General features: G+C 37.3%; 1 protein-coding gene across 3 annotated transcripts in view; it reads right to left on the bottom strand.

Annotated features, from left to right (window-relative positions):
• The window catches only part of MDFIC (MyoD family inhibitor domain containing), a 50,543-nt gene extending 40,672 nt beyond the window's left edge, over window positions 1-9,871 (bottom strand). Inside the window, exons 1-2 of one of the 3 annotated variants that reach the window (XM_074903127.1) lie at window positions 9,799-9,871; window positions 7,586-7,741 (exon numbers count right to left, since the gene is read on the bottom strand). In XM_074903127.1, the coding sequence (XP_074759228.1) occupies window positions 7,586-7,676 (91 nt within the window). In that variant the 5' untranslated portion in view covers window positions 7,677-7,741; window positions 9,799-9,871. Of the gene's footprint in view, window positions 1-7,585; window positions 7,742-8,022; window positions 8,117-8,183; window positions 8,543-9,798 lie in introns of those variants that run through there. The other 2 variants (XM_074903125.1, XM_074903126.1) reach the window with 2 other exon arrangements.
• Window positions 9,872-22,589: the final 12,718 nt, after the last annotated feature.

The following is a 22,589-nucleotide window of genomic DNA, read 5'->3' as shown; positions in this document are numbered from 1 at the left end:
AATCCAATCTCTCTTGAAAACTACAGTAAGTTACTCTAGAACGTGTCACAAAAGCAATAGCCATCTCACCTACCACCTTTCAAACACCAGACCAATAACCTGTGTGGCTATGTACTTCTCCTAAACTAACAGCAGTCTCTGGGCTGAAGGGCTTCTATCCAAAAGCCCGCAGGAGTGACAGTGACACCTACACAGAGTACCCTGTAATTTATCCTGAATGTAAGCATGGGCACAAACTCTACTTGTGTAGAGATTAATGCAAGTTTAAGGTTTTAATAAGGAAGAGATACAACATGTTGGCAAAGTACAGAATTGAGATGGTTAACAGCCCAAATCATATCTATATTACAGACAACTAGTAAGCCACTTTGAGAAAAATTTTAAAATTTTAATCACATCTCAAAATTAGTGTTTCATGAAATAAGTGAACAAGTTGAACTAATTTTTTGTCATTTGGAATTATTCAAGTATATATAAATCCCTTTTATAATACATACATTCATTTTAACGCAATCTTGATACATTTATTTTTTAAATTACACAGCAATACAGGTATTTCATAGAATCAAAACTTGGTTTCACCATTGAGACTACTGTAACACTGATTGTTAACTCCTGTTTTAGTTTGGAGTACGTGCCTCTGGCTACATACATCATGACAAATACATTTTACAAGATGCCATCAACAGAATAGTGTCAGCGGTCTGGGTCAGCAACAAGGCTACTATTAGAATAGTCCTGTTAAAACCAAAATTTAACAAATAGCCAGAATTGTCAAGAAAGACCTATGTATAGTTAGGCAAAAACACTATACAAGGCAATATCTCCAGATTCCCTCCAATCCTGTCTTCTATGCCTTTACAAAGTTGCCAGGTTATAGATCAAACTAATTTCTGAAAATTTCTTACAATATCCCAGTGAAGTATCCCTCTTTTCAGAGCTATATTAATTCTGTCTTTCTCTATGATAATGTAAACCATATTGAGTGGACACTGAATTAATACACAAAACTGACAGAAAATTTTAAAAAGCTAGGTAATGGGATGTACACTTGCAGGACACACCTCAAAGGGCTCAAGTCTTTGACAAATAACCAACTTCACTTCTCCAAGTGCTTGTCCATTTGTACATTCATACTCCAGCTGCCCCCCCATGCCCCACTCTGCCTCTTGAGCTTGCTCAAAAAATAGGTCTCAGTGTGTTCAAACATGGCATCATACCTTAATACATCAGTAAGTATGCAATATTCAATCTCTGAACACATGAAAAAAATTGAAACAAGTGCCCACATTAAGCGGGTTGCACGTCCTCAGAGTGTGATTGACAGCTAATTTCTATCATTAGATGACACATAAGCCTATATACTGACTCAGACATCTCTTCCAAGCATGTGAACTATAAGAGTGCTTGACTAACAACATGACAAACTGGACTTGAGAAACAGGTTTAGAGTATGTCTATTGAGACAGGGGACACTGTGGATGTAAAATGAGTTAAAAATCCTGTTGCTGCAACAATAGAAGGCTTTGCTGCTACGACACATTCATTTTCTGTTCACCAACAATGTGGTGGGCTGCACCAAATAACAAGTAAAGCAAAAGCCATTGCTGGGTAAGGCTTCTGGAAACCTGAGTGCATCGTTCTCATCAAGGAGAGAGACACAAGCAGAATGGACTGGCGCAGTGGAGTCATTGTGACCTCCAGAAGTGCAGAGTTGGGAACAGTCCAAGAGTTTTATTGTTTAAGGGCAGAGGAATGATGGAAGCACACGGCAAAGTTTACTTACATACCTAAATTTGACCCAGCTGCTGGGATGTAAACATGAATCCTCAGAAGGCCTGAGTTATCGCTGAACAAGCAGACACAGATTAAAACATACATGTGCAAAGCTCAAACCATCCCAAATGGAATTTTGTCCTTCAAAGCAAAGAGGAATTATAAAAATGGAAAAAAAAAAAAAAAACCAAACCAAAAAACAAACACAGAAGTGAAGAACAAAAAAGTTGAAGAATCTTTCCAAAAGGAAAGATAACAAAACAGTTCTCTGTCTCAAGCCTGCAGTGGTGGGGAGGGATTCTTCAATCCCATGTGGCAAACACTGCATTTCTAACGCTTCCTTTGTTCATTAATATCCTCGCTGGCAAGGAACCAGTGAGGATACTATTTCCCACCAAAAATTCCACTGTTCACAACAGTAACACAAAGGAACTACGATAATACCAGGTTTCACAACGCAACCATTAACGGTAACACCCATGAGCTACTTCATGAAAAGCCTAAAACTTTTAGGCATTTCACATTAACAAGCTCAGCTATGCTATTTGTGTAACAGAATGACTATTCCAGGTCAGGATCTGCCTGAAATGATCTCATTTCATTAATGACTGATTGCACAATCTAATTAATATTGATTATCCACAAATTATGGAGTTGGAATCCTCCACTTAGATGGTTGATTTTTTTAAAACTAAAATAACTAATTTGTTTTTATTTCATTTCAGTGGTTTTCATTTAAATGTCTCATTACATCTTTCAATAGCCCTCAGAGATGCCACTGAAAAAATTAGTCCCTTAAAATTAGAGCAAATCAACTGAACTTCTTGGAAAGCTCTTACACAGAATTTTCCAGGTGCAAGATACGGAACAACCATGAATGTACTACAAGTTTGACAGCCCTGGACAGATTTCAGTCATGATAAATTAAAAATTAATAGCAACATGCGAATAGGTACTCTGCACTATTAAAGGCATTAAAAAATTCAAATACGTGAAAACTTCATTTCTCAAATAATCACAGTAATTGTCATGCAGTCAGTTATAAATTTATGTTATTCATCCAACAATGTTTCACATGAGTACAAAACTCATTTCACCGAAGTGCTAGGCAATACTCAGTGGCTATGGCTGTATTAGCAACAGCATGTGCCAATAGAAGTGGACCTGTACAGTGAAAGATGATTTAAGGACACGTTCCATATTATACACGTTCCAGGGACTTTCTACTTTGGCCTAGCTCTCATTCAATTTCAAAGACTGGTGGTTTATTAGTGGCTGGAGGGCATTAGGCACATTCTCATAGTGCATCTTTTAGATTCCTTTGTCCAAAAGGAATACAGTCCAGGTCACTACCCAGGATCACTCCACAACACAAACCAAAGAGGGATTGAATAGGAGATTCACTTCAAAACTGCATTGCTGATCCAAATGAAAACACTAGCATAACACACTCATTGCTGGATACTACTTATTAGTAAAAAATGAGTGTTTAAACCAAAAAGAAATCTAACTTCTGAAGGCCTGGAATCGAATCTGAGAAGAATTATTCTAATATAAAATTAGCCTATGAGATGGAACAAAAGTTTCCAATTTGATGCAAGATCTTTACAGTCAACTTTATGAAATACAAGTCTATCACACCCATGTGGACATGAATCACTTTAATGGAATGGCATACACGTGAAACTGAAAGCAGAACTACATTTTTATGACAAACTAGAGTTAGACACTCATGAAAGCTTTTTAGTCAGTAATATTCAATAAATGCCTCAGTACTGGCAGCAACGAAACAAATTTACACAGATTCACTCAACTTTTGTCAGATTGCAAGCGGGAACACAAATATGGGGGAAATATTTGGTAAATTTGAGCAATCTGAGTACACTGGTTAACCGTTAAAATAAAAATCCATTACTCATAACACTGAGGCACTGCTGGTAAAGTGTAGTAATTATGGTGATAGTAATCGTTGTTGCCTCAAGAATGTCCAAACATTCCCAGCAGTAGGTCTTCTGTAACCCTGTCTCAACTAGCCAGCATATTCCTTTAGTGCTCCTCATCATGAAAACAGTTAAGCACAGAAAACATGAAGAGGTTAAATCACATTCTTGAAAAGGAGCGCATGCTTTTTGTACTTTTCTGAATAGAAGTAGTAGTTGCTGAATATGGTTTCTTCAGACACCAAATCAGAACTGCACCACCATCCAGCAACAGTGATGATTTGCACCAGAGAATGGTCACTTATAGAGCTTGTTCATTAATACTTTTACTAAACTTCTCCATCGTCCTCCCCTACCCCAATAAAAAAAAAAAAAAAAAATTCTAGTAGATTTCCATCATTTACAGAGTTATTAGAAAGTTCATATAGTTGAAGTGGAATTATCAATCTCAATTTCATAAAAGTCTTTTTATTATTATTTTATTTACTTTCTTTCTAAATTGAGAAAGCTAAATATTATGCACTTGTTATTCTAAGTTACATTTAGATATCAACAAGCAAAGGTAAAAGCATTCCAAACATTTTATAGATGATGGTCCTACATTTTCTAAAATGTGTCCTAATTCTCTAAATATAGTTCCATGTTCACTGAATTTCTCTCTTGTATTCCATGGTTTATTCAAATGCAGAGGATTTAATAAAAAAGTCCACCCAGAGTCCAGGCACTACTCACAACATGACCTCTAACCTATGAAACATTTTCCTTAAAGCAGAGTGGTTAATGGTCACTAATTGTCACATGCTTTGTTTAGGGACATTATTTTGCTACCTACCAGTGGAGAAAATACTTGATCACAGCCAAACTGAAGGGGTCTGAGCATAGAGGTGACACTACTCACTGACTACCTTACACAGTACACACGTAGAAGTGATCAGAATTTGATTCCAAGGTGTGTGGAGCTACAGAAGAGAGACTGCATGACTGGGATCTTTAACAAGGGTGCACGAGTAGGGGTACTTTTTTGGAAGGATGTGGCAAAAATTAACTAGATGTTTGCAGAAATTAGGTTAAACCTTCCATCCTATAGTCTGTACCTTAGACCAGACTCCTTTGGCACAGATAATGGTTTAAAGACTGAAACCGAGTATTGACATTGCCACAAAAGAAGACTATGATTTAATTTGTTCTCTCATAGCACACTAATTGTGGAGGGGCAAAGCCCAATAATCTCACTAATATTTATGCATTAATTAAAAAATGAGCTAACAAGGAAGAACAGTGATGGGGGAGACGTTGAAAGAGCATGATGGTTAAATTAACACACAAATATTCTTTTAATTTGTGAAAGCCAGAGCATGCCATATCTGTAGGCCAAATTATGTCTCAACACAGTTTTCACCATGTCCACAACTGATACATACCCTTGCAACCTACCTCAGCTTTACTGCTTTTGTCTGGTTTTTAATTACATTGTGGGATAGCTATTTGTTGATTATTTAAAACAGCTGAAGTTTCTTTTCCATTCTTGGAAAAATACAGTTTGGCTTCAGCATCTGAATGTATATGATAGCAAGCAAAAGGAGCACTCGATATTTCGATAATACCTCAAGGAACTACAGAAAAGACAAGTCTGTTCTCAGGATATAAGGTATCTATACCAGTTAAACAAACATAGAAAGCATATTAAAGTATGCTTTTAACAATCAAAAATTCTTTCTCACGAGGATGCACTTAATACTTTATTATACATATAACATAAGCCACTTTTTTCTGATTAAGGAACCTTTATTCCTAGGTGGACACAGGTTTCAAGTATCTCGCTGTAAATATATGGAGTCATCACATAAATATGATGAGGTGATTCTAAGTAGTAATTATTTCAAATTATTGCAGATTTTCCAAATACCTCTAGCCTATTTCCAGAAATAGTATGAATTTCAAACACAGCTTTTAAATTACCACCAAATTCTAGAGAAGTCACTGTACTTTTGGATGTCCTGGGGGTAGTATAGAAAGAGTAGGGGGTGTTTAAAGTCCCAGACATACTATCTTAGATCTTCAGTTCTGGAATATCTGGACTACCTTACCCTGTAACCACACACTGCAAAGCTGACAACAGAAATGCTGGAATATAGACTGGAAATGTTATGAACTCACCTCTTCCTCTTTCCACCCCCATTTCCCCAACAGACTTAGGCTAGAAAAAAGCAACAAATATTCACAGTTATCCTTAAGTCTAAGTTCATTAGAATAAAAATTATGTATTTGAATGCTGAATTCTGTAAAAAAAACAGCCCTGTCTTTCTGTGAATTCTACATACGCTTTAAAATTGAGCATGTGCCTTGAAAGGTGTGGCCAGTGAGCAAACCTGAATCAATATATTACAATTGTTTGTACCTTACTGATCCCTAAGAAAATAACTTGATAATCCACCTCAGCAGGTATGAGCTGTAATTGTGTCATTCAGATTTTCTGCACATAGCTTGTCTGTGGACAGATCAGTATTTGTTTCCTTACTTTTCATGAAAAGTAGAGCATGTACTGAAAATCTTACAAAATGGAATCACTTAAGACTTTATTTCATAGTGAAAACTCAGTTTAAAGTGGCACTGTTAGAATGAGACCACTTTCCAGGCTAGTTAGTTCACTGACTTACAGCTTCAGTAACTTTGATGTATGGCCTACACACAGAATTTAACCAGTGAACACATGACAGATAAAAACAACACACTGTAAACAAACATGCATCACAGATACTGATGTTTCTGGCAAAAACATGATTGTAACAGTTCAGTTCTGCATGCTTGATCTTCTGTATCTAATCTTTTTTTATTTTTTTTTTCACTGTTTAGAAGTTATGAGTCATTCTCTAGGACAAAAAAAACCCCAACCCAACAATAAGATAAGTATAAGCCAATTTAATATGTCTTCCTGCCAGAACATTTTTAACTTAGCTACGGATACTTTCTGGTTTCTCAAATGAGTCTTCAACTTTGATTTCACATAGCTATTGATTTTCCAAGTTACAAAAACAAGACTGCATCTTTAATCCACAGTTGCACAACTGTTACCAGGCTCCACTCCAGTTAACCAGTTATGAATAAAGTTACAGTTTTTGAACAAGCTTATTTGTCTGTTCTTCAGAGACTTTTTTAAATCCTGTCATAATTCTGGAAAACAAAGCTGTAGCTGTAAACAAACAAACAAAAAAAGTCTCATCTTCACAGACCAGGACTCAGGAGGCAAACATACCTCCCTATTTTGAGGATAACCTGCAATGAACCTTGTCAAACTCCCCTACATGAAGGTGATCAGAATATAAATTTAGTTTGTGCAAATGCAAATAGGGCATAAAGAATTTCTCTTTAAGATAAATGTACTTTTAAACAACCTTCAGCTGATACGAAACAAGTTAATACTCTCAGAAACTGGTTTTAGCTGCAGCATCACAATCTAAGAAAACAAACAGTAAAGTGACCTCCAACCTGAACAACGCTGCTGCTCCTGTATAAACCTTTCTCAATTTACTGCAAGACCTGGAAAAAGATTCTAAACACAAAACTGAGAAACAAGAAAGCTATTTTTAAGGACCAGCATCTGCCTCTGAATGACTGCAGTTTTTCAAGTACTGAGAACCGGTGCTGACATCAGTGGATCTTCCCCCCCCCCCCCCCCCTTTTTTTTTTTTTTCGTATTTCTGGTTAAAACAATAAAGAGATGGAAGTGAAAGTGTTACAGAGTTACACCAAAGAGGGGAGGTCGGGGGGAGGGGAAAGAGAAGAGGGGTTAAGACCCACGAAACAAGTCAGTAAATGTATCGTTCAAATAAAAGGCGCAACAATTACAGAGAAACTTTAAAGCAACTTACCTCGAGGGAGAGAGATCAAAGCGCGGTTTTCAGTCGGAGCTTGCTCTGGCCCTTCAGGCCCCGGAGGAAGAGGTTCTCTCACTTGGGACATCTGCCAGCTCTCTCACCCAGTAACACAGAGCCTGCACCCCCCTCCAACAAAACTAACACGCCACCCTGAAGGAACAAGCAAATGAGCGGGCTCGTTAATGTATTTTATGCAGGAACTCGCGGCTCGGGGGCGAGGGACTGAGGAGGGACAGCCACGAAGCGGCGGCAACTTCGCGGCGCGGCGGCGGGCGCGCCGCCCGCCCCCCGTGGCGAGAACCCGCGGAGCCGGGGGGCGGCGGCCGCGGGGCGGGGGCGGCCGCGGGCCGTGAGCCGGGTGGCCGCGGGGGGCGCCTGGGGGGGGCCCCGGCCGCCGCGGCGGAGTCGGCCGGCAGCGCGGCGCGCCCTACCTCTGCATTTCCTCCCGCTCCGCCGCGGCGCCCGGCCCCCCTCCGCGCCAGCCCGCGGGAACCGCCGCGCCGCTGCCGCCGCCGCTCCGTCTGCCCCGCCGTCCGCCCTGCGCCCGCGGGCCTTCCCCCCGGGGCAGGGGCGCGCACACAGTGGCACTCACAGCCGCTGTGCCCCCGCCGCAGTCACTCCTGCTCCATCACTTCCGGACAGTGAAACATCCCACCCCGGCTGGCGGCGGCCGTGGGTCGGGGCGGCGGTTGTGCAGGTCCTGCCGCCCGCCACAGACCGGCCCGCGGGCTGGGCCGGGCTGGGGCCGGGGCCGGGGCTGGGGTGCTTCGCTGCCCCCCGCCCCCAGCCGGGCCTCCAGCCACCGAAATTCCCCCGCGAGGCCGAAACTCGTCAAGCAGAAACAGGAAAGAAGGGGGAAGGAGAAAAAAGAAAAAAAAAAATTAAAAAAAACCAGCTGAAAGGGAGGCTTTCATGCCTGGACAGGGTTTGCAGCTGTAGCGCTTGGCAGCGGTGCAGGGGCACTTTCAATGGTGCAACCGCTGGCTCAGAAGTTGTCCGCTGCGGTTACCGTGCGCCTTCAACCAGTTGCGCCCCAACAGCGGGGTGCCCAGGCACGTGAATGCCGGAGGCCGCCACGCCGGTCCGCCCGGTCCTTCCACCTCTCGGAAAGATCTGTTCTAACGCATCCTAACCCTCTCGTGTACCTTAACAGGTAACATACTGATATGTGTATAGAAAGGACTTTAAAACGGGCATAGAAAAATGTTCAAAGAAACATGAAAGATAAAACAAGCATTTTTCAAAAGTAAAACCCTAGAGTGCAAACTACTTCCTCCAACATCATCTGCCAAGAAGTGCTACCTGTGCTTTCTCTATATAGGAAATACATTTCTTTCCCATGGTACAGACTGATTTGATCAGTGGCCTCACACACTGTTCTTGCCCACACCATGGAGTACTGCAATTATTGCTCATGTATGTGCTGGTGTCCGTAAACTACATGCTTCACCTTGCATGTAGTATGTCCATGTTTAAACTCTAATTTCCTTTAAACTTACAAGCAGATTTTCTTATTATGGCTTAGTAAATAAACTTTACTGGTATGTGTCGTTACACTTTGAGACACAAAAGTAGGAATACAAAATAGCCAAGTTATAGACTATCTACATACTAATGTAAGAGACTATAACTGATGGAGATTTACTGTGATATGGTCATAAGTGCTAAGGAATGTGCTCAGGTGTTAAAAGTTCACTTTAAAATTTAGCATTTCCCTGCAATGCTTGCAAACCAACCAGGATGGAGTGTAAGTACTTGAGTATGAGCCAGTTCTGTGTGAGACTCCTCACATTTCAGGCCCTCCTCGTAGTTCAGAAGCCACCAATAATTTTGCACCAATGCATAGCTTTATTATGGGTCATTATTGGTGCAAAAGACAACAGTGTGATGAAAGATGCATATACTTTCCTCTGAGAAATACAATAAATTTTAAGTATTTCAGTAACCTAAAATGTTCTTTGGTACAACATAAACTTTCTTTAAACTTTTTCATGGCAAAATGGAAAAAAAAAAATTTATGTGGGGAAGAAGCTCTGTAAAAAAATCCTTTTGGGGCACACAAAATTATTATCATACTGCATAATAACAATATTGGTCTCAATATCTACACTTTCTATCTACAAAAACATTGCATAACTTTCCACAGTTCTTTCTCTCCTTGCTGTCCTGGGGTCAGAGCAACTGAGACATAAGGTAGAATGACTTACCTCAAACTCCCAAGTGAGTCAGTAGCAGAAGAGAAGTTATGACTCATACTCATCATACAAGCTTGTGTTTTCCCCTCTGAAACTGGAAACATAGCAGAGAACAGTGGGAGGAGCAATAATTTAGCTAACCACACCCTGCCTTCAAAATATTTCATTGGATAATAAATGCCTGTGAAGAGCAGATACCATCCAAGGTTGGTGTGTGTTTGGGGTTTTTTAACCTTATCTATGAAACCCACATGGTAAACTCCATGGCGTTCAGTTTATCTTCTTAAAAAAAATGATGGGATGAGTTTACCTTGCCAAGGTTCAACTGTGTGGCAGCCTATATAGAGTTTAAAGCAACTAAGTGAATGGAAGAGGATCTTCAGATGATATTACAACCAAGCAAAATCAGATTTAAAAAAGGTAAGATCATTCAATATTAAAAAAGCACAATTCACTGAAATAGCACATTCAAAATACTGTGCAATACATAATACATTACAAACCACAGACTGTGATGATTGTAAAAAGATGGGTCCAGATGTGGTCATTGTTAATGAGATACCACAGACAGGCAAAGTTCGTTGGCATAAGCCAACCATACAGCACTTCCTGACAGTACAACATAGTTCCAACAGATACACAGCTAATCTAAAAAATTGTTTCATTACTTTTATTTATAAGATCTATCAATCTAAAATGTTATTGAGAATTCTCAGGAAGTGGGCAGTTCAGACAGTAACACCAGCCACCTTTCAAGTAGGCTAGAAACATGAGGTATGCTGTATCTTACCATAGCAACTGAGTTACAGGCTGTTGCACATATGTATTCCAATATACTCTTCCATTGCTAGATCATAAAATTCAGGTATGGTCTTCTAGACAGTTAATGGCAGATTTTGGGATGGATGTGAATAGAAGCTAAAATCACTTGTAGACAGTCAGGTAAAATTTTCCTGAAAGAAGAAAAAAAAAAAAAAAAAAAAAGGAAAAAACCCCAAATTCCAAGGTTTTTTTACCTGATTAAAAATTTCTGTAAAAGATATTCCTATTGAAAGTGCACAATATGCAGCATATAATCATATGTCTTCAGGACAAAATTGGTCATCAGCATTTTCTAGTCTGAGCTCCTACACAAACCGTATGATAGATACTGCCTCCAGACAAAAGAGACATGTCTGAATGAAAGTGTTTTAGAAAGACACAAGTTGTTTATTTAAAGTAAACCCAAAATATCCTGAAATTAACTGCTGCAGCGGTTATTTACTTACGTTATTAAAAACTCATCTATATTTCTAGCTTGAATTTTCCAAGGCAGACTTTTAGTCTTTGAGGGTTTTTTGGATATCAGTTAGTTTCTTGTGGAGGAAGTTTTGGAGAGCAGAGTTGCTTGTCTCAAAAATGGTTGTAGAAAATTCGTGTGTAACTCTTCAAATAAACAATATTATTAAAAATATTACAGCTTACACTGTGGAAAAAAAGTGATGGATAACTATTATTTATGGATCAGTACAGATGTAGGTACACAAATTTTCTCCCCATCCTCACACTTAGCTTTCCCTCCTCAAGGCTACTCTTTAACTGATGCTGACTGCCTTCCATCAGCAGGAACAGAGGAAACTAAACATTTTACATCCTTCTCAACACCCTGGATCACTTAAATGGTTCTGAGAGATGGACAAAAATACATAGTAAATCTTTTTGTGATTGATTGCTTGCACCTTAGTACCTGTGGGTTCAAGTTATCCTTCTGCTCTGTCTAAGAACATGATTTTCAACTTTGTAATATGCTTTTTTTAACATGTGTATTACTCTAAACTTCATAGCTCTTTTCAGTATTAGGATCATGGGAGGATCACTGTCCTAAATATTTTATAGTGTGGTTAACATTGAAATGGGAAGACTGTTATAGTTAAAAGGGCTATATAAAAAGTTATTATATTATATTATATATTATATTATATTAAAAAGAGTTAAAACCAGATTATATTATAAAATAACAGTATTTAAAGTGAAGCTTACTAATTGTTGTTTCTTTGTTTTGCTTTAATTAGAACAAAAGCAGAAATACACGCTGTATATGCATAAAAACACAGTAAAAAGGAATTTGAAGGTCACTACCATGCCTGGTTTGGAGTACTTTTGGTTACTGGTGTTCACGGCCTAGCTTGTATATTACCCTTTTCCAAAACATCCTGTTTAAAGCCATGTAAATTGTCATGTGCCAGAATGGAGCTGGATGCCGCTGTGTTGTAGATGAGAATTTGTACTCTATAAAACATAACCACTGAAGTGTTGTGCGATTGACACTGCTTTAGACACCAACTGGTCTTAACAAGGTAACCAACTCCTTCTAGTCCAAGGAAACCCGCCTCTAAAGAGCATAAACATAGAAAAAAATAATAGCATGCCTAAAATGAAATTAGAGACATGCAAAATTAACTCCTCCCATAACCAGAAATGGAATAAAGAAATGCATTCTCTTTTAGAGAAGCAATTGGTTCGAGTAATGCTGTGCATTGCCCTGGGAGCAAGAAGTCTTTCTACCATATTCTTGTCCAGGTTTTTCTGATACAGGATGGACTCCACAGTGGGGAGAAAACGAACATGAGGCTTAATGACTCCTTGTGCTGGCTCAAACTGGCAACTGAGAATTAAACTCAGTGTAAACATGAATTTAAAATATGAAAATATATTTTTCTCCATTTTATTTTTCTGTTTATAGTAAGTAAAATAGTATAAGAAATATTTTTTTTCTGTAAAATATTTTCTAACACGTTGCAAAGATTTGCATTCAAATTGATAAATTATGAAGTAAAACAAAATAAAATATTCTTAATTATTTCTGATGTAACTCCAATGAAGTCCAAGGAGTTGCATGAAGATGAATTCAGCTCAACAAACTTTATCCCACTTAGTGTAAAATACATCACATGGCATGGTTTATGGTAGTTTCAGCTATTCCTTAGCAAGCTCAAGCAAGTAGCTCACTCAAGCAGGTAATAGATCTCACATGAAAAAGTAACAGATCATATATTGAGGCGTGCAAACTGACGTTTCATCACAACAGAATGTCAACTAGTAATTCATTACATTCCTACAAATAAGTCAAGAAGAAATATTCTGTATTCAATTACAACTAGGTGTGCTGGATTGCAACAGTTAATTTATTTGCATATATTTCCTTCAGTTATTCAGCTTTTCATTTTGCAGTTAATACTGGACTTAATAAAAAACTTATTTAGGACATCAGAAGAAACTTGAAATTCAGCGAAAATGAATGTTTCAAACTGTGTACTGATTTTTTAATGTGTTCAAGATTATTTGGAATTTGTCTTAACATTAAAGGTCACCTCAGCAAAGATAAGCAAAAGACAACAGCATCTTTTGAGCTAACAGGACAGGAAGTTTAAGGGGATATTGATTAAAAACTGAACACAAAATATTATAATATGAACTATATAGAGACAGTAAATTTAGAATAACTTAACGAATTTAGCTGAATCAGTCATAATAATCATAGAGGCTGTATTTATAGCAAGAAAAAAAATTTTAAGCCAAACATTTCTGTTGCTTTTCAGGTTAAGAAGGCTCCTTTTGCTTCTGAAACCTGAGCAGTATCTGGATCTGGCATTATTCTACATTAGTATTTTATGCACATTCCTTACAATTGTGAGTATTCATGAAATTTACATTACCTTTTCTCAGCAGTATCAAACTAATTGCTAGTAGCAAATGGTGTTTGCAAAAATACGGTATCTAGAATTCCACAAAAATAAAACTATTTCCATATGAAAAGAATACCTAGTCAATCCTTCCCAAAAATGTTAAAATGAAAAACACTAAAACAAGCATATTTTACAAATAGAATAAATAATGCAGTGGAACAGAAGCCTGTATGTTATACTGCTGTGTGAGTTCATGGTATCACATCTGGAGATCTGTAAAAATTTAGTTAATTTTGTGCATCTTCAATATAAGTTCATCATACATGGTACAGTTGCTCCTTTTGAGCTGCCAGAGAACACTATGAATGAGTATCAAAAATACTGTGCGTTCTATGCTATGTTGTCATAATATAGAATGCTCTTACTTACATATTGTGTATTATTCCTAATACATATTCAGAGCATATATTGTAACAGCTCCTTTGGAACGACTAACATGTATGCTGTGAATGTGTATTAACAGCGGAATGCATTTGCATATTATGAGTCCATAATACTGAATGCACAATCAAATCTCTGATAAAAAGTCATTGCTATACATACAAGCAGAAGTTATTTTCTCATGCTTCTCAGTCACAGCTGTGCCATCTTGAAGACATTTCTCACCCATATCTTTACAACTCACAAAGAAAAAAAAATACAGTACTGCAACAATTCTGTGAATTCTAGTTTAATTAAAGTAAAATATTTCATAAGGTAATTTTTTACCCTCTTTGTTCTATTCCATAATCAATATTTTCTTTAATTGCCTGAATATATTCTCCTGTTTCTCATTTTGACATCAATATAAATGACTGGACTAAGGTCTTAGCATCAAATGATCATTTGTATATTACATGTAAAATGCGGATCATAGGAGAAACAAACATAAAACCAAACCTCAGTCAGTTCTACCAGTATTTTTAACTATCATGATTTTGTTTGTTTGTATATTTGCCTAAAATAATGGGGGGTTTTGACAGCCAGGAACATACGATTCTCCAGATTGGACAGAACTAAAGTTACAAAATAACATTACAAAATAACATGGAAAAAAGCACCCTTACTTGTCTAAAAGAGGGAATTAAAGAAAAACAGTTTTCTGCCTCAGTTTATTGCTTAGCTAAGTGGGAGTTATGCAGTCTTGGTCCAGGTCTGATATAATTCTGTCTATAATCCTGGGATGGGGATTTTTCCAGGAAGCAATAGAAAAGCTAAGAACAACTTGCCTTTTGCCAGTTCCCTTCTTCAACATATAGACTTGCTGGAATAACTAGAAAGACAAGAGGAAATTACCTATACCATTTCCAGGACTGCATAGTGACCATACTGATTATTGGTTTTAAAATACTTTCAGCTGTATTATTATAATAAGAAGTACTGGAAAGGATTTTATAGTTCTGATACGACCGCAGAGACATTCACTCCAAAAAGAATATAAGCACTCTGGCAATTAAGGATAAGTATAAACTACCAACCATACAAGAACCAAATATTTATACATGACTATAATAATATCTCAGCTAAAATATTAATAAAATCAGAAAACACAAATTAGATTCAAAGGGTCCGCCCATATATCTGGTACTTTTAGATCATATATATGGGGTTGCAGTACTGCCCACTGAATGATGGACACAGCGATATTCTCCATTAATATGTGAAATGTCTGCCACATATCAGAGAGGGAGAGTGTGTGTTTATGTCGACATAAAATCACTGGAATTTTAGTGTTTTCTGCTTAAAAGAAACGGTTACATTTTAGTTTAGTGAGAAAGCCTATAACAGTGAACAAATTCCTTCATTTCTCTTTTCCTTTTCCTGTGGTTTATTTCAAATTTTGTAAAGTATTAATGAAAATGCTGGAAAAGTCATAATGTTAAATTTTATTTAACATTGTTTTACATTTAAGAGCTATAAACAGGCTCCTGTAAAGTTATACTAGCAGTTATTTTGAGGTCTGAGCTGTTTGGGTTTTTTTCTCTTACGATCCTAAATAAAAGTAAGATAGTTTGTACTCAATTATTTTATAATTCTAACATACTAGCTGCTCTCTCAGATATTTTTTAAAGATATAAATGACAGTAGTCTGTAAATTACCTTGATCATCAGTGGTCAACAGAAACAAGTTAAATACTTTTCTGTGGTTTTCCAAATTGAGCTTTACATCTTCTCAATAAATTATTTTGGGTTTCAATTTAATATACTTTATTATGATAAAAGTAAAATTCCGTTAACCATGATCTACAGCCAAGTAAAATTTAAGCAACTGTGACATGGGTGCTTTCACTGTAGATCTCTGGTGTTCCAGTCCTGGATCTCTGTCCAATTCCCTGATTTTTTCCCAGTTTTGTTATGTTAGTAAAATACATTTTTTTTAAAAGTCAGATTTTTTTTTAATGTGATAGTGGTAAACCAATCCTGAGCTTGATCCAGTACTTCCCAGAGTCTAGTTAAACTTTCAAGCACACCTTTATTTGGGCTTGAAACCAGATTTTACCCTGGCTTTTAGGGTAAAAGATATACTTGTAATTAGTTTATCCCATAAATATAATTAAGGAGTTGTCCTGGTTTCAGCTGGGATAAAGATAATTTTTCTTCTTAGTAGATTATGCTGTGTTTTGGACTCAGTATGGGATTTGGTATAAGAATGTTGATAATATATTGATGTTTTTATTTGTTGCTAGGAAATCAAGGACTTTTCAACTTCCCATGTCTTGCTAGCATGCAGGTGCACAAGAAGCTGGGAGGGAGCATAGCTAGGGCAACAGACCCAAACTGGCCAATGGAATATTCAATATCATACAACGTCATGCTCTGTATAAAGATAAGGGTTGGCTGGAAAACTAGTGGGGATCTCTTCCAGGATTGTGGTTTCAGGATTTTCCCTATTCTAAGATTGCTCGCTGGGAACAGGCTGGGCATTGGTCAGCAGGTGGTGAACAATTGCATTGTGAATCATGCATTTGTATATTCTATTATTATAATTATTGTAATTATTAGCATTGTTATTGTCATTATTATTTTAATTTGATTTTATTTCATTTTATTAATTGAATCAAGGGAGTAGCAACAATGCTACTGCCATTTTTTCTCATGTATTTGTCACTTGCAGTGGAGACAGGAGGCATCCCAGCCCTATCCATTTTTTCCCATCTCAGGATCCGTCTGTTCTAAGGCTGGAATGGGAGCACTCCTCCTATGTTCACCCCACACTCAGCCCAAAATAATAAATACTTCTCACCAGAATTGTATCTCGCATCTTCGTATTACCATTTGTGGGTAATTCTGAAAAAGAACCATATAAAATTTAGAAAAGAGTTATTGAAGTGCTCTCTCAAAACACCATAGCATCGCCAAGGTCTTATTTTCTTGAGGAAAAAAATGCAATTTACATCTGGAAATTTATGTGAAGGAGCACTCAAGGCCTATATTCAATAAGTGTCTCCTTCTGCCTGCCATTGTAATGCGATCAGATATGCTAAGAATTAAAAAAAACCCCAAAACTTAAATAGTTTGTGAGAACATGAAAATTATGCAAGTCATGCTGTAAAATCTTCATGCCATATGTGAAGAATTAGTACAAAGAACCTAAATTTTCAGAAACATGTAAGTTATTAGCCATTTAATATTCCTTTTATAAAACTGGAAAAGGCAAAACATGAGGGTGAGCAGAAACACAAAGGTATGTTATTTTTTCCTCTTTAATACCAAAAAAGAACTCTCTCTTATGACATCCACAGCTTCTAATATCTTGTCACATTTACATTCTTCTGCTTTATGAGATTTGTTATGGAATGAGAAATGGTGAATAGCACCAACAAGCTCCCATGACAAAGGAAGCAGTATAATACTTTTTAAAATAAAGCAGAAAATATTTGATCTCATTTTCTCAAAATAAATGAGCAAACTTGGGAACAATGGGGTGACTTTGGCCTCACACTGATGCAAACAAAATCAGAATCTCGATCCATGGATACACTTCTGTAAAATATTGCATTAATTTGCTCTTCAGTTTGCAGGGAAATACACAATTTGGGAATTTGATAAAATAAAGGGATGGGTTTAGATTTCTGTACATACACATTAATGTTTGTCAGTATCTGTCTAGACATCTGTAGTTAACTGCACTCACAATGTGCATGCGTAAAGGATATGCTACAGTAGACCATGAGATTATACATTTATCCTCATTTGTGAAGGTGGATGCCTAGAACTCATGAATGGAAAAAGATATGTTATAAAGTATTTAATCCTTATCAATATTTATTAAAGAAGACAAAGTAATAGTAAGGCAAACCTACAGTACTTTAGAAAAATATCAGCAAACTAGATTTCTTATCTTGCGATAGTTAATGAAGTTTTATGATTTATTTTAACCCTGAAGTGGGTTTTAAAAAACCCTAATTATATTAATGTACTAAAAGAAATACAATTGTCACTTAGTTTCATTAAGCATGACAGGTGACAGTTCCAAAGATAAATGCTGAAACTTGTGAAAATTGCAAGTTCAGGTTGAAGTGACAATAATATGGTAGCAATGGGATGGAATTGTGCTGCTCACTGCATTAATCAATACTACAATTTATTTTTTAATGTATGAAGAATGTTTAATTTCGTTAATTTATTACTAGGTTCTTTCTACTTAAGTCTCCCTTTCAGCCTTTGGATTTTGATTTCATTTTAAAACATTCTGGCTATTTATAAATCCACAGTCAATCTTATAAAATATCACTGTTGGGAAATAATCAGTTTTCTGCATGCCATGTGCAATTTGGGAGATTGATAATATAACTAAATCAATTAAAGGGAACGTGGATTTATTAAGACTGAAAAAGTTGCACTATTGTCACCTATGCTATACTCTGTGGAAAATCAGATTTAAATTTGTTCAGTTTATGATATCTCACTTATCTTTGCAAACCACAGGCTACACCTGCAATCCCCTAGCAAAACCTACCTTTTTTATTTCCAGTTGTGAATACGTGCACTATTGTACCAAGTCAGTGTTATGTTTAGATTAGCAGAGCCTGTATCATAGTGTCACAGATCTGAAGCTCTTGAACTGGGACTGAGAGGATCCTAGCATAAAATATTTTCATTACAACTTTATGATTCAAAACACAAACACACACTCCATGCTGCCATGCACAGATGGGGTTTGCTTATGTTATACTTTCTGATAGCCCACATAGTTGAATTTTAGTACTTTGGGATAAGTGAGCAGTTAAAAACTTTAATTTCTAACACAGTTAATGAGCAGTTGTAAGGTGTGTTTATAGTAGACATTTATGGACAGCTATGTAAGCAAGAATGCTTACAGCACCTAGAATAAGCAAATATTTGGGCTATTTAAGTATGGATAACTAGCATATAGATGGTAATTGATACATAAATTTAAACTTCAGAAATTACAATAATGAAACCATTTAAGAAATCTTCTTCACAGTACTATGAAATCAATACATGAAGGGCTGCTGGAGCAAACTTTTAGCTCTGGTTTGGAATACAAAACCCTTTCCAAGTAAAAATACAGGCAGTACTGAAATATCAGACAGTACTGAGAACTACCCCTGTCAACAGGTCTAAGCTTGTATTTGACAGCATTAGGGACAAGAAATAGTGTAAGCATCTTCATCTTGAATGTAAATAAATATATTGTCAAGTATAAATGAGCATGAACCTGTTGGTAGCTTTTTCTGCTAATAACATGTATTTCTGCTGTCTGCACATTGTATAAACTTTAAGTTATGGACTTGCAACTTATATTGCTCTTTACATCTCCTATACGTCTGGCTCATTATTCTCATGACCTACCAAAATTCACATATAAATGGGTAATGTCTCTTAAACTTATTAATCCAGTTTGATTAAGAGACAATGTTCATAGTGGAGGAGTATATGAGGCAATTTATGGCTTTTGAGGGTGATTAAATGCTGAAGTGGAGCCGAGGCAGTTGATAATCACAAGAGCTATTTATTGCTGGAATATTCCAGCCACATGAACTTTTTCCCATCAGACAGTAAGAGAAACACATTTAACAAACAATATTAAAAAGACAGATTTTTTTAGGTAAAGGTTTGAACTTCTGTATGTAGCTGCAGTTGAAAGCCCCCACTCATGTCCCATGAAGGGCAGGTATAGGTAAAGTGTATATAGAATTCAGAAGGAATATGTTCCTCTCCCTAAGAGCAGAGCTAAGGACAAATAATTGTGGAGGGAGTTACCTGTGTAGAAACTGAGGGCTGGGACTAAAGTGTGAACATAAGTGATTTGAGTAAGGATTTATGACTCATTTTCATATTGCTACTGTAAATGAGTAACAATTATCATCTGCCAAACTGGCCTGTTAGCACATGTTGGAAACAAGTCCACAGTGGCTTCAATTCTCTGGTCTCATAGGAACAGTCCTGTTTCATTTATACCTCCAAAAATATAAATGAAGTAAGGAAAGATGCCTTAGCAAGAGGCCACTACAGAATTAGGAGGAGGTTGTGGTGGAAAAACCCTCATAAGAGCTTGGAGAGGAAGTTGGATTTGAGGATTTGGGGGATTTTTTTTTTTTTCTTTTTTTTTTAGTTAATTTTGTGAGTCACAAGTAAAAGGCCATTGCAGGGATACTACTTCATATTTATTTAGACAGTGAATACCAAGAGACTCAAATCATTCACAGATCCCATACAATAGTCCGCTATACAAAAAATAGCCATGTTTGGTTATTTTAGTTTTTTACAAAGAAGATATCACTGTTACTCCTGTAAAAAATTAGGTAGCATCTTCTGCAGCTGAACTACTAAACACAAGAACGTTAGGCTGAAATCTGATGACTTCCAGAACTGGGGAAAGCGATCTGTACATGCCTGATGACATTTCTGATCATCATTCTTCTTTGTCCTATTCCTCTGAACTCATATGCATCAGTCTAAAGCTGTATAAAATTCAACTGTCTTGTCATTTAGTGGAAGTTAAGAAGGAGGGTGGAAGGAAGATGCTTAAGAGTTGGGCAGTCAGGTTTGGAGAGTCTGTCCAAGCAGTCTGCACAGAAATCAAGTAACTTTGCTTCCACTAGCAAGCTGCACTTCCTTAACTGTTAGTCAGAAAAGAAGTACAATGTGTTTGTCCTTCTCACTGACAGTTATGGAAAAAATGAAGGCCTCATTTGCCCCAACAGTTTTCTGTCTTCATCTTTCAGACACTGTCACTTCATATCCACTAGCAATGATTCACAGAGATAAAAGGGAGGAAATCTGAGTTGGTGAACATACCTAATAGTCTTTTAACAGCATCCCAGCAAGGGCAGGAGAAGGACTATTACTACACAGTAAAACACATGAGTACTTCTTTCACAGTTGCTAGATGTCTAATTTCAATGTCTCGTTTCTTCCGCCTTGGTAATTTCAGAAGGGAGAGAGGAAAGAGGTGGGAAGACCAAGGAATGCAGCATTGCATATAGGCACTGATTTTCGCTCCTTTTGCTCATAGATGCTCTGTAACTCCCGTTACACACAGGGTCTCATGTGGTGAGAGGGCAGAACCGAAGAGCTGCCATGTTGAGTCACTACAGAAACTCTTCTAGAGCTGTCCGTCATAGAGAGCAGGCAACACCAGGTGTTTCAAGGAAAATTGCAAGAAGTCATTAATGAAAGTGTGGAATAATTTCTTCACATCTACACATGATGAGATCTTACACTAATTTGCAAGAACTGCTTTTTCTTTACCTCAGACATCAGACTTTGTCCATACAAGAGACCATCCCTTTGCATAAATGGTTTATACAGTTTAATAATTACATTCTGTTCTTAATGAAGAAATGTATAAAATTTCACTCTAATGTTATGAGGGATTCCATTTTTTTCTCTCAAAATCACTCAAGCCTCAAACTGAATACTGTCTCAGTGCATCTAAATTTTGAGTCCCAGCTGCGTTTCTTTAAATACAGATTCTTCTGCATCTACCATTGCCTTTTTTTTTTTTTAAATGCAGGAAACCTCAACTCTCTTCTAAAATCTACCACAAACTTTCACTGTATCTAAAAGTAAAACACTTAGTCTTTGCATGCCTTCTTTTATTACCTATGAAATAAGAATGGCAATGTTTGCTTCCCAGAAAGGTTATATTCGCCTGAGATCCTGGAATGGCAGGTCCTAATAAATTCCAAGCAGTAAATATTTGTTTAAAGTCTCAAGACAAGAATTTGGAAAATCAGAAAATACACCTGTCAATCATCTTCCACAGGGCCACATTAGGAGGCTCCATTAGGAGGTACTATTACCAGATTCTTTGTCTTGCCCAACTATCAGCATTCAAGTTTGGCCTATCTCACCTGTGGGATTATTGACAGCAGTGGCTTTACCTGCTTTTGCTTTCCTCAGGCAGTCAGAAAGGATGTGATGACAAAATAAGAGCTACCACCGAGATAGCAGGGTAGTTATCTCTGAAAGCACACTGGGCCATGGTTTCAGAACAATCCCACAACACTATTTAGAAGTTGACTGGCTTCTTGTTAAGGACATAACAAATCAGTTTGTTCATTCTTGGGATGATAATGCCATTTCACTGAAGTACAACGGAGTTCCTTTTACATTTTCTGTGTGCAGAAAAAAAAAACCATAACAATACTGTTGAGCCTTCTGAAATGAATACCTCTTGAAGCAATAAATCTGTTGAAGGAAAAAATGGTTTCTGGGCACCAGGGCTATGTTTTTAAGGATTTGAACTTTCTTAATGCCTAAAACCTGGAAAAAAAGTCCAGAAAGGACACCCAATTAGAAGGATATTGACTCATCCTGACAAAGGGGGGGGGGGGGAAAGGGGGCGGGGGGGGAGAAAGGGAGGAAGGAGGGAAGAGATCAAGGCTCACAACAAAGATCTATTCATTTATAACAGCTTGGCTGTGGAACCGTTCCAGCATGCTTAAAAATACTTAATCCATTAGTTGGGAACTATTTTGTAAATGACAACTTGCTGCCCACATCTGACCACAACCAGCTCCCTTTTCACATTGAACTTAGAGAGGTTCACATTGTCAAAAGCATCTTGCCACCTCTTCTGGGCATTGTTGGGGGGGTGAGACAGAGTAAAGCAGAGGTGCCCTGTGC

The sequence above is a fragment of the Athene noctua genome, chromosome 3 (genome assembly GCF_965140245.1).
Source record: "Athene noctua chromosome 3, bAthNoc1.hap1.1, whole genome shotgun sequence".
Lineage (NCBI taxonomy): Eukaryota > Metazoa > Chordata > Aves > Strigiformes > Strigidae > Athene > Athene noctua.
This window is presented reverse-complemented; position numbering and strand designations above follow the sequence as displayed.